The sequence below is a fragment of the Poromitra crassiceps genome (assembly GCF_964638095.1).
Source record: "Poromitra crassiceps genome assembly, chromosome: 16".
Taxonomy (NCBI): domain Eukaryota; kingdom Metazoa; phylum Chordata; class Actinopteri; order Beryciformes; family Melamphaidae; genus Poromitra; species Poromitra crassiceps.
The window spans coordinates 7105165-7122939 of NC_139645.1; the positions used below are offsets into that span (position 1 = coordinate 7105165).

Sequence of the window (17775 nt, forward strand, 5' to 3'; positions counted from 1 at the left end):
TCACTGCATGCAGAGCACTGTCTTTAGGACCCTGGGACTCTCTTAAACCCTATGTAGCTGACATATGTTAGATATGACTGTAAAGCTAAGACTCTTGTGCTTCTAATGAGCCAAATTTTATTCAGATATGTTGATGTGAGTGGTCAAGGGACCCGTTTGAAAATAGTCATGCCCATTAACCTTTGTCAAAGACTTAGCTGAGTTTGGAGCCATTTTACACCCGCTTCTCAGTGAGCTAGCATAACACGGCTGGGACCTACGTATTTGTCTGGATTTCTAGTTTCCGCCAATACCAGAATATTCACCGTCGCTTAAAATTTGAGCGTCGCAGCCCTCGTCAAACACGGACTCGCGGCACACTACTTATCTGAGCTTCAACTTGAGAATATTTTGCGGCCCACTAGGGGGCGCATGGGCCGTGACCAAGTGGTTGAGAACCACCAAAATAAAGCATTAACAACTTGACTGTTATTTAGCTAAATGGCTCATAACATTGTCACCCGTAATTTCAACGTGTTCATGTGTGACTTGGAGGTAACCAGTTGGCCGCTTATTCGAATGAACTTAAACATTGCTTTGATTCAACTGTGGTGTTTTGCAAAGACTTGCACCGCCATTCTCTCCCGGACAAATGATTTCGCAGCTCAGTTTGTTTGAGCAAGGCTGCACCCTACCTACCTCATCCCGACCTCCACCCTCCTCATCCCAACCCCCGCCCTGTTGTTTTGCAGTGTCTCTTTATCCTCGTCCATTGGGATGAGCTTATGGGTGCTGTGGTGCTCCTGGAGGCCTTTTCTTTCCCTACAACAGCACGTCTCTCTACTGCTCAATTCAACTTTCAGTTTCTGTAGGTCTTCACTCCTGAACTTGTGTGTGTGTGTGTGTGCGCGTGTGTGTCAGTTAGGGATGCAAACAATTAATCGGAGATCGATTGCTTGCTCGTTAACGTTAACGATGATCGATTCAGGAAGCGTACACTTTGCACCCTAGTGTCAGTGTACTTGGGTATGTGTTTGTGCATGGCGTGGGTCCAGCAGAGGTGTTTCTTGCGTCTCACTAATGGCCTCTCTCCTCTCTCCTTTTTTTGCCATGCTTCAGCCTAGTGACCTGCGCAAGCACCGCAGGAAGGTAATCTAGAGATCTGCTCTCACTGGCCCGCTCTTTGCTATTTGATCCCTCTATTTACACCCCCCTCCTTCTCCCACCAATCATCTCCTACTGTAGCTTGAAAAAAACGCATTCCACAAATGTTCAGCCTCTCCATCCCAACAGGCCACCATCTACCACCCAGTTCAGCTGTATGCTTCTGCATACACACCCTCTCATCTTCTCCCATCCCAAACACCTAAACATGTTGCTTTAGAGCTGTCACATGTTAGAAGTTCTGTTGGGATAGCACAAGGGCTTCACTCCCATTTTTAAGATACTGTTAAGTCACCTTGACCTTCTCTCGAAGATGGATTTCTGTTGTGCCATTTAAAAAAAAAATCTTATTTGATTTATTTTTAATGAATGTATAACCTGACTTCATTGACAAATCCTTTCCTTTATGCTTGCTGTGACATAATTTTCATGAAAAGAAAAGGGTTTATTATACAAACGTGTCATTTGGACTGTCATTTTAATAACTTTTGTTGCTTTTTTTTTTTACAATAATGTTTTGGTAATTGCAGTCGAGAGAGAGAAAAAGAAAAAAAAGAAAAAAGACAGACAGACATGATGTGAGGTTATGAACCAAACACACGATGGTTTTTAATGCAAATGATGGGTGTCCACAGTCAACAGTTGTGTGTGCAAAATGAAGTATGTTCTATTTGTTTTCACAACTTGAAGCCCTCATCCTGGTCTCCACAGTGTGAAAAACAGAACTAACATGTTCTCTGTCCCCCCCCCCGTCTGTTAACGCAGTCTGCCCAGGACGACAAGGCCACTATCCAGTGTGAGACGTCGCCCCCTACCACCCCACGCTCCATGCGCCTCAACAAGGGCCCGGGACACGCCGCCAGCCACGAAGACATTCGAGACCTCCGCGGGTAAGAAGACCTCTGCCTCTGACTCCCAATAGCCATGTTCATCCCTCCAGTGTCTTTTTGGGTTGGAGAGCTGCGTGTAGCTGGAGCAAAGGGTCATCGAAAATTCAACTGAGTGAACCTGTCAAGATTACTGAACTAGAGGCGGCATCCTTGTTGTCTAGAATTTCTCCTCATCTCTCTGTCCTCCCTTCCATTCGCTCTCCCTCTTCTTCTCTGCCCTTTGGACTTGTAGGCTGGCTGGCCTGCAGGACGGCCAAGGCAGTAACCCCAGCAGCAGCAACAGCAGCCAGGACTCCCTCAACAAAGCGGCCAAGAAGAAGAGCATCAAGTCTTCCATCGGGCGCCTCTTTGGGAAAAAGGAGAAGGGCCGACCCAGCCTCCCCGGCAAGGAAGCCCCCAGCCAAGGTCAGAAGCTCACACCTCAGAGCTTCCCACACCACCCGAGCACACATCGCATCTTCTCTGTTTATCTTTGCACACCACCAGTAGTTGCCTCGCCCCGTCAGTGATCTGATCCAAGGTTCTTCTGTCTTCCCAGCTGGCACTCCCGAGGCCGAGGGCAGTCCCAAGGAGGGTTTGGGAATGGGCACGCTGGGCGGTCCGGCAGAGAAGAACCGCAAGCTGCAGAAGAAGTAGGTGTCTTCCCCCAACAGTCCTCTCTTCCCGCTGCTCTCTCTCCACACTTTATGTAGACGGAGGAAAAATGTTTTAAGAGGACTTGATGACACCTACTATATACAGTATGTCCATGCTTTAGAGTAGTGTTATTAATAATGTAAAAAGCCACTCTGTGGTTGGTGCTCCTGTGTGCAGTCCACGGCTGGCTCTCACCCTCACGCCCCGCCCACCTGGCTCACGCTGTTGAGCGGCGACAACAGCATCTTAGCAGCTCCTCCCACTTCCATGTCACGCCCATTTCACTGCGCTCATCTCCCGCAAAGTTTTTAGCACATTATTTTCATTTGTAGCTTTGTGTAATTGTAGACGTTGTGATTTTTGTACGTTGCTGCTTTTAGACCACGCCTTAATCGGCATCAATTCATTCCTTTATTTTTATTGTTTTGCCGACCTCCCCCCCTCTTTTCTACCATCCCCTTCTCGTTCCGTGTGTAGTCCAAAGACAGGGTAAGTTGGTTCATATTGCTTCTGCTTTGCCTCATCTTCTTCCCACACTTGGCTTCACTTACCCCCCCTCACCAATAACTCGGAGGATCCTGAAACAGCCGTCCCTCCTCCTCCACGTGCCTGAAGGCTTTTCCATGCTGCTCTCTACCCTCCCTGCCTTCCACAGAAAAGCTTCACTAACAGGAATGCCATGTGCCCTTCTCTTTACCGAGTGACAAAAGTTTCCTCTGGGGGTTTTCCTACTAGACACGACAACGTTAGGAAAGTTGATGTTAGATGTTTGGATGAATTCGACCCAAATGCAGTATGTCCGTTCAGTTTCCTGTCTATACAGGCGTATTGTTTGCAAAAGCATGCATTATCTCCATTAGCACTGTTGCTGTAAATGTCCTCAGAATATAAATGTATTTGAAGATCATTTAGATGTTTTCAAACTATGCCAGTAGTGATGCTCTTTGACATCATCTACTATCCACTGCTTTTTATGATGGCAGATCTGCCAAACAGAAGATGGGCTTGATCTCTTAAGGTGGCTAAATGGTGCACACAGCCCCATCTAGTGGCCAACTAGATGTTTTACATTCCATTGCTATCCTTCAGACCGCTAAGATGAAAGACTTGTTACCTACCAACTTGTGCCGACTTGAAGTAACTTTCTACGAGTCCAAATGAGTACCTACTTTCCAGCAGTCCCACAGGGATTCTCTGTTAAATGGCGGTGTCCAAACGAACCTCTAATTCAGCATCCCAGTAATGCCAGAGCAATAGACTCGGATGGCAAACTCAGAATCTGCATGAAATGAATGTACCAGTCCTTCGAAAAGCTCATGCCAACGTTTCTCCTGTCCTAAATATTCCCCTATTTGCATGTTATCTGTCCCCCTACTGATTCAGTGGTCTTAAAAGGAATGCTTCCATACTAAAACTCTAGAGAGCATCTGACTTCTCTAGAGTTTGTCTCAGCTCTGACTCCCAGTCCCAGAGGCTAGTGGTGTTTTTCCCACATGGCTGAGGAGGAGGTTTTGCCAAACACTATGCTAATACTTAAAATAATGCTATTTTTCCCCCCCAAAGGTTTTCCAGATGGGTATATCTCTCTTTCAGTCATCTTGGCTTTCCGTTTCTCTTCGTTTCCTCTCAAACTCCTGCTCTCTGTTTTGAGTGTGCATGCGTCAGTTGATGTCTTTGTTTTGGGGGGGGGGGGGGGGGGGGGGTTGCTGGTTGAGTGCTGGTTGTGTGACTTGTGAGTGTATGAAGGGCTCTGTGGATTTGACTGTGGATGCATGATGTCTGTGTCTGTGTCCTCTCTGGATTTTGGCCTAAATGTCTATATTGCATCTTAGGCATGAACTGCTGGAGGAGGCTCGCAGGCAGGGCCTGCCGTTCGCCCAGTGGGATGGCCCCACAGTTGTGGTCTGGCTGGAGGTAAGACCACAGTCACACTCGCTCAGAAAATCTTTCTAACAACCAGTAATACTGACTTTAATAAAAATAGAATACTGAATTTAATAAAAAGGTGCCCGTCAGACAAAATCCTCCTCCTCAGAAGAAATAAAACATCTGCAAAACTTAGATCCATGCAGAATTTAATTAGCTTTCATTCTCAGTAAACCTTCAAGGCATACTCTGCAAACTAAACCCACCCTGAATTTCTCTCTTCTCTCTTTCGGCCTCCAATAAATGTGTCCTACTTTTTCGGTGCCATTTCTCACACTTACGCCATGTCTGCCCTCTGCCCTCTTGTGGCCAGCTGTGGGTGGGCATGCCAGCCTGGTACGTGGCCGCGTGCCGCGCCAACGTGAAGAGCGGAGCCATCATGTCTGCGCTGTCCGACACGGAGATCCAGCGGGAGATCGGCATCAGCAACCCACTGCACCGCCTGAAGCTCCGCCTGGCCATCCAGGAAATCATGAGCCTCACCAGCCCGTCGGCCCCGCCCACCTCCAGAACGGTACTGCTCTCGTTCTGCTTAATGTGCACACACACACACGGGCGTGCACACACACACACGGGCGTGCACACACACACACACACACACACACACAGGCGTGCACACACACACACACACACACACACACACACACACACACACACACACACACACATAAACACACACACACACACAGAGCCATGTGCCATCTTAATAGAGGAAAATCATATGAAACAATTAGCCTTTTTCATTCCTACTAGCTTCCTACTAGATTTCTTGTCATGTGATTTGAGTTAACTCTTGATTTGATTTGGCATGACCACTGTGATTTGAGCTAACTCTTGATTTGTTTTGGCATGACCACTGTGATTTGAGCTAACTCTTGATTTGATTTGGCATGACCACCACTGTGATTTGAGCTAACTCTTGTAACTGCTTACACACTTAACTCTTACTAATGTCAAACTGGATTCTTGTTCCGATTGTTTGCTCATTTCATTAGCTAACCTCGACAATAACGAACAATGAATGAACACGTGCTTCTTGATCTTCTTCCCTGTATTTTCTCTCTCTCTTCCCGTCTCCTCCCACCACTCTCTTGGCACACTTCTCTCACTTGTGATTGGTTGGGTGCTAATCAAATGATCAGTCCACGGGAAACGTTTGGGTCACGCACGAAGAGATGGAAACTCTGGCGGCCACGCCCCCTACGGTTAGTCTACTCCCGATTGGCCGGTCACCTCCGGCTCGTCGAGTCTGCGGTGACTGTCGGGGCCACGTTCCAAGTTGTCTTCAGGACAGTCAGACCTTACACAATGCATGCATTAGCGTTTCCCTCGCCGGAGCCAATTAATTATGCTATATCGATTCAATGTTAATAATCAACGCAATATTACATTACTCTTATCATTGGCTGCTGGGACACTCTGGGCAACTTGGAACAAGGCCTTGTTTTTTTCCTGTTGTAGTTGGTGATTTCTTTCCGCTAGTTGGGCGTTAGTAGTCTTGTTTTTTCTCCATTTAGACCTGGCGTAGTTGCTTTGTTTTCTCTTTACATTAGCTAGTGGTTTGGTTTGTGTGTGTGTGTTTGTTTGTGTGTGTGTTTGTGTGTGTGTTAGGGCTGCACTAGTCTCTCTACCCCAGACTCAAATATTAGGTTCAATCGCTGCGCTCCGCATACTACATAATGAGTCTGTGCCACTTCACTGTCCTCACTGCTGTTTTGAGGAGGCGGGGGGCGGGGGTGGGATTGAATGACTGACAGGTCGTAGCACCAATGAGAGAGGGGTTCATTTTCAAATGTCGTCAAGAGTCAGGTTTGGTGGGCGCGCCTGATCGCTAAAGTCATTACTGATTGGTGGGTTCAGGATTCCGAACCCAGCAATCACCGGCCAGGATTCCGACAGCAGTTTGGAGCTAGAGGCTTCCCAGACCCAGAGAAATAAGAAAGCAACACATTTTTGTTTTTTGTTTGTTGTTTTGTTGTTGTTTGTTTTGTTTTTGTTTTTTTGGGGGGGGGGACTAATACCTTTTTCACATAAAAATTACCACTTATATTCAGGGTTTTCAAACGCAGGTAAACAGCGTGTGTTAAACGCTAAAAATAGCCCATTGCATTGACACTTTCACATCGCCTCCCGAGCACTGGATGCACATGGTCTCAAACACAATTTTGGCTGTCAAGTTACTTTCTCATTTACTTTCAGAATAAAGGCATTGAAATTCTCACCTTTGGAGAAAAAAAGGTACATCAACGAATGAAACTGCAAACCTTGTATCAAAATACTCATGATATAAATATTTCATATCCAATAAAAAAGCCATGTCGGTTGCAGAGCCATTGAAACAGTATCACTAAATGGCTCGATAACTTTTAGACGGTAGCAGAAAAAGCCGGTAGCTTGTGGATAATATGAATGTTCATGTTCATTACAAGGGAAAGTAATTAAACAGTTTAGTTAATCCCTTTTAATTTTTCATTGTGTGGTTGCTCTCACTGGGAAAACACAATACTTTTGGCATTATTGTGTCGTCACTTTCCTGTTTGAGGCCTTACAATTAATTTATAGCTTGGTGTTGGTGTGTTTTTGTTTGACCCTGCACTTTCTGTTTGCATGTTAGCTGCATTAACCCAGCACTGCTGCCTCACTAACTAACCCTCACCTCTCTCTTCTTCTCACCATGCCCACGCTAACCATGCTAACACCAGGAGGATGAGGAGGGTAGCTGGGCGCAGGTTTGCACACATTCCCAGACAGCTCCACCTAGTGTTTTCTCCGATCATCACTCTCTTTTCACGCTAGGTTCACCTTTTTGACAATATCTCTTTGTGGAGAAAACCTTGGTCTACGCACTCTACGCATTTACCCTGCTTTCTTATTCGTCAAACCGCTTAGAGCGCTTTATTCAAACTGTGGAAAAAAGCTCTATTCATCGAGCAGTTGAGAACAACAGGGTTCAAACTTTGCTGCCCACAAAACAACTGAACTGAGACCCCAGAAATGTGTCGTGGTTTGTTAAGAGTGAGAAATGTAATCTGAACCAACAACAGGAAAAAGTCTCCGAAGTTCAACTATTCCTTCGTGTTCTTTACTTAACCAACAATTGTAAATTATGACAAAGATAAGTTCATCATGTTACTAAAGTTACTGGGACTGGAATCAGATTTGTTTTGACCAAACCTCCCCCACCCCCCAACCGCCAAAATCTCTAACTTTGCGAGATGACCGATAAACAAGCTGCTTCTATGTCCATGTGACTTCTGTGTAAACAAGCCCTGCTTTGCTTGTAATCGGTCAATGTGAACCGAAACAAACTGAATACAAAAATCAACAAAGGAAACTCTTCCACTATGGTTCAGATCATAGAGGATTGGTTTCAGATTCATCTTAAAAAATGTAATTGTACCCAATGAATGAATGAATGAATGATTCTTGATCTTGAACCCAAGAAGCACTGACGGTCTTACGGTCTAAACCCTCAGAGAGACATTTGATCACAGTACCAAAGTGTAAATGCAGTTGTGATTCTAATCCACATCCAACAGCTATGTAAACTGACATTAACATTTGCTTGTGGATGCAATGTGGTGGAACTGTATGCAAACAGGTTAAGTTAATGCCATGTAGCGGGCCTTAATTTTATGAGTAGGTTACAAAATAGCTGTAGTGTAGATGTTACACTACACTAAATTAACAGCGCAAGCGTGAATTTGTCTCCTATTCAGACAAAATCTGCATTTTACACCAGTTCCTTTTACACTTTGTTTTTGCTCACTATTACTCAACTGACTTTTATAGTGAGAAACAGTGGTTTTATTTGATCATTTTGTAGCTGAACACAGTGATAAGGTTTCAGAGATAAGGTTTAGGTGAACTTTGATGTGTTGACACTGACAGTAGGACTGGCTATCGTCGTTTTTTTCGATACCGGTTTCTGAACGATACATAATAATAAAAGGAATTTCAGTTCTAAAAAAATAAACCCAAACTTCTCAATGTCAACATTATTTACTTAGAACATTATTTTGTAATCTCGCACTCGTATGCTGCATTCGAGGACAACTCGAAAAAAAGCGAGATGCGCTCGTAGTTATTGAAATTTGGTGAATCGATACTCGAAGTGAAGGGATACTCGATAGTATTGACGTAATTTGGTCGACACCATAAAAGTATCGAAGTTCGATACCCAGCCCTAGTTGACAGTGCAGTGAGTCAGGTTTCCTGTGTAAAAACGACAGAAACTGAAGAATTAACTGAAAGCTATGCAGACTATGACAAGTTGTCTTAATAAATGTGCAAACAATTATTAGATTAATCGTGTCTTGGTTAAGTTGCATATCAATTAAATGGACAAACCTAAGATTGCAAATAAGTGGAAACTTGCAGAGCTCAGTAGAACACAATCTAACTCTAGTATGGCATTGCATCAATAAGTTGGTGACTCACTACACTGTCTGCTATAATAATAAGATTATCAATCAGTGTTATCGTGAGATAAGCATATCGTCCCATCCCTAGCCTCTCCAGCATCTCCGACCAGGCCTCGACTGCAAGCGAGCTGTTCGAAAGACGTCAATATTTTGCACGATTGTCTCTGACATGATAAACGCGTGCCATCTTTTCATCACTCACTCAGTCACTCGCACACACAGGCACACGTGTTGAGCTGTGTCCCCCCTCTCTCGCCGTAGACGCTGGCATACGGAGACATGAACCACGAGTGGATCGGCAACGAGTGGCTGCCCAGCCTGGGGCTGCCGCAGTACCGCTCCTACTTCATGGAGTCCCTGGTGGACGCCCGCATGCTGGACCACCTCACCAAGAAGGACCTCCGGGGGCAGCTCAAGATGGTGGACAGCTTCCACAGGTAAAACAACGCTAGAGTGACAGACACTAGCACAAGATTAACATAGGCAACTTGGCTGAGCTCAAAATGGTAGACAGTAGCTGTAGGTAACAACTAGTGGTGAGAATCACCAGGTGCCCCACGATACCATATTACAATAGTATTGTGATATTGCGATATGCTAGTATTGCGATATATTGAGTATTGCCATATTGCAATATATTGTGATTTATTACCTTTTTTTCAACTGCAAATGATGTCCCCAAAGGAAAAAACTTTGTCAACATCTGTTTTATCTACTGAGATAAAGTTTCCAGTTTGTTCATATCTCCCTTCAATAATTGTTATTGCAGCAAAATGGGACTGTCAAGCAGACAGACTGACCAACCCTGTGACAAAGCCTGTCATAATGGTTGCATGCACTTGACATTTTGTATAATAAAATATCACGATACTTGGCATTCGATACGATACGATATATTGCGCACAAAATATCGCAATACTATGCTGTATCGATTCCCCACCCACACCCCTAGTAACAACGGTTAGAGCTAGAAAATGATACACACCTAATGTCTACCACAGAATGATAGACCGCTAGCTAACAGACTTCCCTGATCTGCTGAAAGTGTTTCTAATGGTAAACGAAGAACATGCTCATCGTAGAGAAATAAATGGCCTCAAATAAAACAATTGGCTATAAGTGCTCAATAATAAGAGCTAAATAAGAATCAAGTCTAATGTAAAGTGCAATGTCTGCAAAGAAAGGAACATAAAAAAAGGTCAAAGGCTATTAATAAAAGATTATTACATAATAGCAAGTCAGCCATTCTTATCTCATACTTGCTTTTCTGCCTGCCTGACTGGCTGTATGTCTTTGTGTCTGTGCAACAGGAACAGTTTTCAGTGTGGGGTGATGTGTCTGAGGAGGCTCAACTATGACCGGAAGGAGTTGGAGAGGAGGAGGGAGGAGGCTCTGCTGGAGGTCCAAGGTAACGCACTGGTGCTTTCTCACCATATCTACATGCCCCATGGAGTAAAATATCAAAAGGCCATGTTGGTCAACAACAGACTGTACCAACAGAGTGAGAAAATAGAAGGTATTTCTCACTATATATACGTAAAACAATTGAGTAAGTCGCTAACCTTTTGGTCAGAGGAGGGTGCAAACTTAAAGATGAGCTAGGAATGGAGATCCCATTTGGACGGAAGTTTTAAAGTTTGCATTCTTCATGAAATCGTCTCTAATGGATTTCACCATCAGAACCTCACAACACTCACATTTCACAGAGTGCTCTTGTTACGACAAGATCGTACAACATCAAACTTGGGCAGACAGCAACTACTTCCTGTTTTATTTTTCCCCATCCCTAGCTCAGCTCTCATCTGCACTCTAGAGATGTGCGCGCCATTGTCCATGCCGGACTACAGGAGTACATTCATTCCAGATTTATGTCTTGGAAATAAAGTCTGAGAGACTCTTGGTGACCCAGAAAGAGAGTAACGAACCCCCCCTTCACATTACAAGATTAACACTGCGTACCAGTGTCTTGTTGCTCGACACTAAATGCGGTCTACAAATGTAGTACTATAGTACTCCCCCATCCCACCCACTCTCCCACCTGGTACCTACCATGTGGCTTTTGTATGCATGTAATTATCCTGTTTATGTTTGCGTGTGTTAAGTGATACTGACATTATGATATTTCATCACACGCTCTGCTGAAGGTTCGGCCACCGTGTCCGACGTGCTGGTGTGGAGTAACGAGCGCGTGGTCAGCTGGGTCCAGGCCATCGGGCTGAAGGAGTACAGCGGGAACCTTTACGAGAGCGGAGTCCACGGGGCGCTGCTCGCCCTGGACGAGACCTTCGACCACAACGCCCTGGCCCTGCTGCTGCAGATCCCCACACAGAACACACAGGTACACACACACACACACACACACACACACACACACACACACACAGAACACACAGGTACACGCACACACAGAACACACAGGTACACACACACACACACACACACACACACACACACAGAACACACAGGTACACACACATGCAGAACACACAGGTACACGCACACACAACACACAGGTACACACACACAGAACACACAGGTACACGCACACACAGAACACACAGGTACACACACACAGAACACACAGGTACACACACGCAGAACACACAGGTACACACACGCAGAACACACAGATACACACGCAGAACACACAGGTACACACACACACACATGTACACACACACACAGTGGCATGGGCAGGATCATATTTCATTGTACGCACAAGCTGCGCGTCTCCTAACCTCCCGAGAGACATCATCCTTTCCTATTGATGGATCAAAAGTTACGACTCTGGCTGAGATAACAAACAAATAAACGTTACGTGACTGCTTTTCTATGAGGGAGTTTGCATCTGAGCATTGCTACCGTTCATATAATGGTTCATATACATCCATGGTTGCTACAGACAGAGTGCTGCTGAACTGCAACATGATGTGCGCACAGCTCAAGTGTCCGGTAGCGGTGCCGCAGCACTGAAGCAGGAATGGTTCCCACACAGAGGGAAACGCAGTGGTGTTTCTAGGGTCTGAAGACATTGGGGGGCTTAGCCCCGCCCTCTTTAGGGAGGTCAGGGGGGCTTAGTCCCGCCCTCTTTAATGAGGTCAGGGGGGGGGTTGAGCAAATTGTGCGCCGTCACGCCGCACGGCGACCGCTCCGCCTTGTTAGTAGTGAGATACAACCTAACCCCCCCCCCCCCCCATACAGTAGGTGAGGTGAAAGATGTCATTTTATTTTTGAAATCAGAATTGCCTCACTTGGGTATTACTGTAACTGTCTGGCTGGTTTGAGAGAGCTGCGTTGTCTCTCCTCCGCTCAACAGACACTGCAGACATTTTTCCTCCTGCCAGGAAAGTCTTTTATTGCACCAAAGTACAGCTTATTAAAGTATCAGCATCAGGACCACTTCATTTGCCAACATGAGTATATTTGGGAGCTGGATCAGCACCAATACATCCAGATACTATCGGAGCTCTAATACAGACAATATGGCGGCTATGACTCCCAACAGCACCGGTTACAAAATGGATGCTTTCCAAATTGAATAACAAGCTAAATTGGCTAAAATTTGTGTCATTTTTTGTGTCAATTTGGGCCATATGTGGCCATTGAAAGTAACATTTCTTAAAGTGAATATATTTTGTGTTAAATTGGTGTTTTAATTCATAAATATAATAACAGTCGTGTCATTTCCCCCCTCCCCTCCCCTTTCTTTTTCTTTCTTAGGCCAGAACGGCTCTAGAGCGAGAATACACCGGTCTGCTCGCCATCGGCACCGAGAGGAGAATGGAAGAGGTGACACACACACACACACACACACACACACACACACACACACACACACACACGCACGCATACACACACACACACACACACACACTTTCTAGTAGATTACTTAGAAACTCAATGGCACAAACTGCAAAAAATTTGTGAAACCAACTCCCTCCTCCTCTCCTCTCCTCCTCTCCTCTCTCCTCTCCTCCAGGACGATGATAAGAACTTCCGCCGGGCCCCGTCATGGAGAAAGAAGTTCCGGCCCAAAGACATGAGGGGGATGCCGTTGGGTTCGTCCGACACCTTGCCCGCCAACTTCCGAGTGACCAATAGCAGCGCCGCATCTCCCTCCACGCAGCCAAAGAGGAGCCCCATGGACGGTAGGCAGTAGAAGCAGTTCCTTGAACTGCCCCTTTGTTTGTTTGTGTCTGTGTGTGTGTTTTTGTTTTCGTTTGTTTGTTTGTGTGTGTGTGTCTCTCTGTGTGTTGTGCGGCTGGTAATGTGCGCTGTCATTGCAAATCTTGAGCAGAAGGTCTCTCTACTTGGCAGTTGAACCCTGGCTCCTCCTCCTCGTGTCCTCTCCTCTCTCTGAGTTCTCTTGAATGGCTTTGCTGCTTCTTGCCTTTGTTTGTGTGTCTATATCATGTGACTAACGGCATGTCTTTTGCATGTGGTTTTTTTTGCCGTCGTTGGACACACAGGGAGTCAGTCTATACAGAGGCTGGACACTGCCACAGTCAGGACCTACTCTTGTTAACACACAACCCCCAACGCAACGGTAAGATCACAACGCACACACACCGGGAAACTCCTGGCGAATAGAGAGGCAAAGTGGAACGTCACTTCCTGCTTCAGCACCGTACCAGAGATTTTCTTCCGCAATTTATTTTCCCCTAGACATTTTGAAAAATGCTTATAAAAATAGTTTTACTTCGTCAAACCAAACGGTTCAGCTATATTTAGAATCGGGAGAGACCATAGAACATTTCACTCATACCAAAACTTTAAAAAACAACATCGAAAAAATATTTTCTTTAAACCCAGATTTTTTTTTAACGTTTTGGTCCGAGTGAAATGTCTCTCCTGTTTCTAAATATATCTGAACCGTTTGGTTTGAACAAGTAAAACTATTTTTATAAGCATTTTACTAAATGTCTATGGGAAAATAAATGACGGATGAAAATCTCTGGTACAGTGCTGAAGCAGGAAGTGACCAAATTGCCCTTCTGGGACATGAATAAAGTTGATTGATTGATTGATTGACGATCCACTTTGGCTCTCTATACCAGCGAGATTGCACATTTACACTCAAAATATGCATTGTGGCTCTTTCCTCGCTGCCAAAGCGCCCCTTCCTCTCTTTTTCCAAGCAGAAAGCAGCTTTCTCGTACTGGACTTCTTGGCTCTAATAACGCACGTTTACGCCTCTCCTCCTCTCCTCTCCTCTCTTCTTTTCTTTCCCCTCCTCCCTGGCTTCTGTCCTCGTGTCTGTTTCTCTCTCTCCTCTACTCAGTTTATCCTCATTATTTCTATAGGTAACCGTTGGTCAGAAGACGAAGGGGAATTCCCTGCCTTCAAGACCAGGATGATGAACTGATCACATGACCTGCAAGGACACTAAAAAGATGTTGTTTTTTTGTCATCACAGAGAAAGACCTTAGTCGCCGATCTCAGTATCCCTAGAGGACACATTCTAGATTTATCTGCGTTTGTTATATATATACAGTATATATATATAAATATATTTATGTAAACCAATGGGACATTTAATTGATTTTAAAATTACCATGTAATCTTTTTTTTTTTCTCCCCTCCCCGCTTAATCAATCCCTTTTTTGAAAACATTTTCCCTATTGTGCCCTTATTAAGCTTAACTCTCTCAGATGTAACTGAATGTTTCAACTGTCTGGAGTTTGTATATTTCTATATCAACAGACGTTTTATCTAATCTTTTTATATAAACTTGATCCTATTGACCAGATGTACGTATGTTTATTTTTCCTTTCCTTTGATTTGAATTCTAATCATTGAATTTTATGCGCAAGTGACTTTGATATGTGATATATAACTTAATTATATTTCCTTTGCCCTTTTTAACCGTTGTAAGTTTTTAGCTGATCACTCGTGATTTTGTGTGAATGCAGCTCTTTCGGTCAATGGATTTGTGAATATCAAGACACATTGCTGGAGTTGCTAAGACTGTTTCACAAACTGCTCAACACTGTGGGTTGATCCATCACCAGAGACTAACTGCTGGCAAGCCAGGTGTTTGGTGACAACAGATATCATGTGAAGACAGTTATTTTTCCTTTACTCTTCTTTTTATTTTCATATCTGCGATACCAAAATGAAACTCTTGAATAAAAGCAAAGAAAAGCCATATATAACGGTAGCGAAAAAATAATAATAAAAAATAGGGCTACTTTCGGATGCAAGTGAAAGAAGAATTCCAGGTTCTCTCTAGTCGACCTTGCATGCGGGAGGGAACCTCTCCACCCGACCCGAACCCCACAAATCCCCCACCCTCACCTTCACCCTGCTTGTCCCTTTAAGAGAGAACAACCTCCCCCCACCTCCTCTGGAGGGCGCACCGGACGGCTCACGCGTACGGGACGGACTTCAAACGTACGGCTGAGCTCAAAGTGTGGCCTCTCCTTCGATGGACCAACTTCACTGCGGCCTCAATCGATCTCCCCGCTACTACGACTAGAGACCCCTCAAGGCGGAGCGATCCACCCACAGAACTTTTTTTAAAAACACTTTTTATGAAGACTTCATATCAAGCCTTATTGTTTCTTAACTCCTCACTGTCCTTTTTTGTTCTTATTTATTATTACTCATTCACTCTGTGTGTTTTGTCCGTTTTGTTAGAAGGTAAAAGCCACGGTTTGTTCCTGTGAGTGTGGCTGTGCCGTTTGTCCGTTTGTCTCGCCTGCGCTAAAAACACAGGTTCCACCATTGGTCTTCATGGCAAATGACATGGAGCTGAAGACGTTTCCTTCACCCTACAGCGTAGAATAGTCATGTTCTCTTTCTTTCTGTCTCTTTGTGATTTAGACATTTATGCACAATGCGAATCCATGTTGCTGTTCTGTTCCCCCCCGCTCTCATTGAAACTTCTCCTCCTGATCTTGTAACAAAATGATGTACAGTCTGAGTACTTATGAACTATTTTTATCACAGTATTATTTATTGCTTACTTTCAATAAAATACTGAAACTTATTTTCCACTGCCAATAAAAAGACTAAGTCTTTGTGTTTTCAAGCATCGCTTTCTTTTTCCTCCCCTACTTTACCTTTGAGTCTTACTGGTTTTAGCCAACATCAGACACCCCTGCTTCCTGACTCGGATGAACTCTCCCCCCACAAATTGTCACAGGGTGGTTCTTGGGTGTGATGATAGGCCGCCTAGTTATGAACTAGACAATTTTCTTCTTTCTTTATTGTATGAAAAGTATTACTCCAAAAGCAAAAGTCACATTTGACTAAAAACAGGAAGTAGTGATGTAGTTGGAGTTAATAAATCTATGGTTGGGATGGAGAAATTATTTGATCAATGTCATCTTTCAGATTATCCACAGGGTGACGGATCATAGAAGAGTTGGGTTCCATTTCAATGATCTGATTGTAAAGTTGGAAATGTGATATTGGTTACCCTGACTTCATGGAACTGATGTTTTGGTAACTTAAGAATTGACTTTGATTTGAAAAGCTTTTCAAAGTCTTGAAAAAATATCTTGTTTGTGTAAATGACTTTGATTGAAAGTGATTAGATTTGTTCCAGACTGAATTTGAATTCTGATTTCTGCATTTGTATGGAAAGATTGGATTTATTGAGGTTAAAACTTGATTATAGAACTCGCACTCACGGTGTTCTTGCCAAGTTTGTATCCTATTAAAATGGTATTGTTGAGTGCATGGACAAGTCCTAGATATTTCGTTATCTTTAAGATATTAAATTGTTCCTGGATTCTTGATTTGTTCTGACTTGACTTGGTGGTCTACATTTGGACTTGGGACTTGTGCCTCAAGACTTGGGACTGGAGCAAAATTGATTTGACCACACCTCTGCAGACCAGACCAGACTTGATTTTCAGGCGGTTTGTTCCTTGCGGCAGCATATGGTCCCTTCACTGGCCACATGGGGGCAGCATTAGTAACAGACTTGCAGTTGTAGTTTTAGAAAAGTTATTTTTGTAGAAGAGTTGGTAAGTTAATTGAGCGTACTGCTGTCTTACAGAACCACAATTGCTGGTCTATCAGCCATTTCATCCATCTGAAAAAAATCATATTTTTATCCAAAGTTGCCGCACACTGGGACAATCATGTTATATAGAAAACTTGATCATTTCAAGTTCAAGTGTGTTTATTTGATCTGTGTGCCTAACAGGGTAAACAGTGCAATGGAATGCTTGTATGCTGGGTCTTCTTAGATCATAAAAACATGCAATTCACTAGACTCAGTTAGTTCTCAGTCAAACAGAATTAAATTAGAAAAACAAATTACCCCTTGTACCCTCCTACTTTTCGACTTTTCCTGCATTCGCGTATGGGCCGTTTTGACATTTTTTGAGTATATGGTCTTAAATTAAGGCTAGGTATTTTTTTGGGGGTAGGCCTATTTGACAAAAATCAATCATAGTTATCTTTCTACGATCCTAAGACCTTGTTTCAAAAATACTCCTCAATTTACTCTTGGTCCATCTGATGGACCCATTGACTTCCATTGAAACCACTCTATTGGTACTCCCAGCAAATTTTTACAAAATTAATTAATTTCATTTATTTCAGCGGGCATCCTGGACCAAATACCTTGAACTTTGACCTTAATATCTAACCTTGGAGTTGGTAGAAATTTTGGGGGAGTTACATGGTCTCAAAGTCCATTGCATAGTTGTCCCATTGATTTCAATGTTAATTTTGCACAAAAAGAACATTTTTTTTTTACTTCCAGCTAATTTTTCAAAAAATCATTATTTCCTTGATGT

At 43.9% G+C, this 17775-nt stretch overlaps 1 protein-coding gene across 1 annotated transcript in view; it reads left to right on the forward strand.

The window, feature by feature from the left end:
* Positions 1 to 16052, forward strand: part of ppfia1 (PTPRF interacting protein alpha 1) — a 61432-nt gene extending 45380 nt beyond the window's left edge. The window contains exons 17-29 of the mRNA XM_083652905.1: positions 1909 to 2033; positions 2266 to 2438; positions 2572 to 2665; positions 3147 to 3158; positions 4502 to 4583; positions 4909 to 5109; positions 5738 to 5800; positions 9281 to 9456; positions 10330 to 10427; positions 11164 to 11357; positions 12740 to 12808; positions 12999 to 13167; positions 14323 to 16052. Coding sequence (XP_083509031.1) covers positions 1909 to 2033; positions 2266 to 2438; positions 2572 to 2665; positions 3147 to 3158; positions 4502 to 4583; positions 4909 to 5109; positions 5738 to 5800; positions 9281 to 9456; positions 10330 to 10427; positions 11164 to 11357; positions 12740 to 12808; positions 12999 to 13167; positions 14323 to 14384 — 1518 coding nt within the window. The 3' untranslated portion in view covers positions 14385 to 16052. The remainder of the gene's footprint in view (positions 1 to 1908; positions 2034 to 2265; positions 2439 to 2571; positions 2666 to 3146; positions 3159 to 4501; positions 4584 to 4908; positions 5110 to 5737; positions 5801 to 9280; positions 9457 to 10329; positions 10428 to 11163; positions 11358 to 12739; positions 12809 to 12998; positions 13168 to 14322) is intronic.
* Positions 16053 to 17775: the final 1723 nt, after the last annotated feature.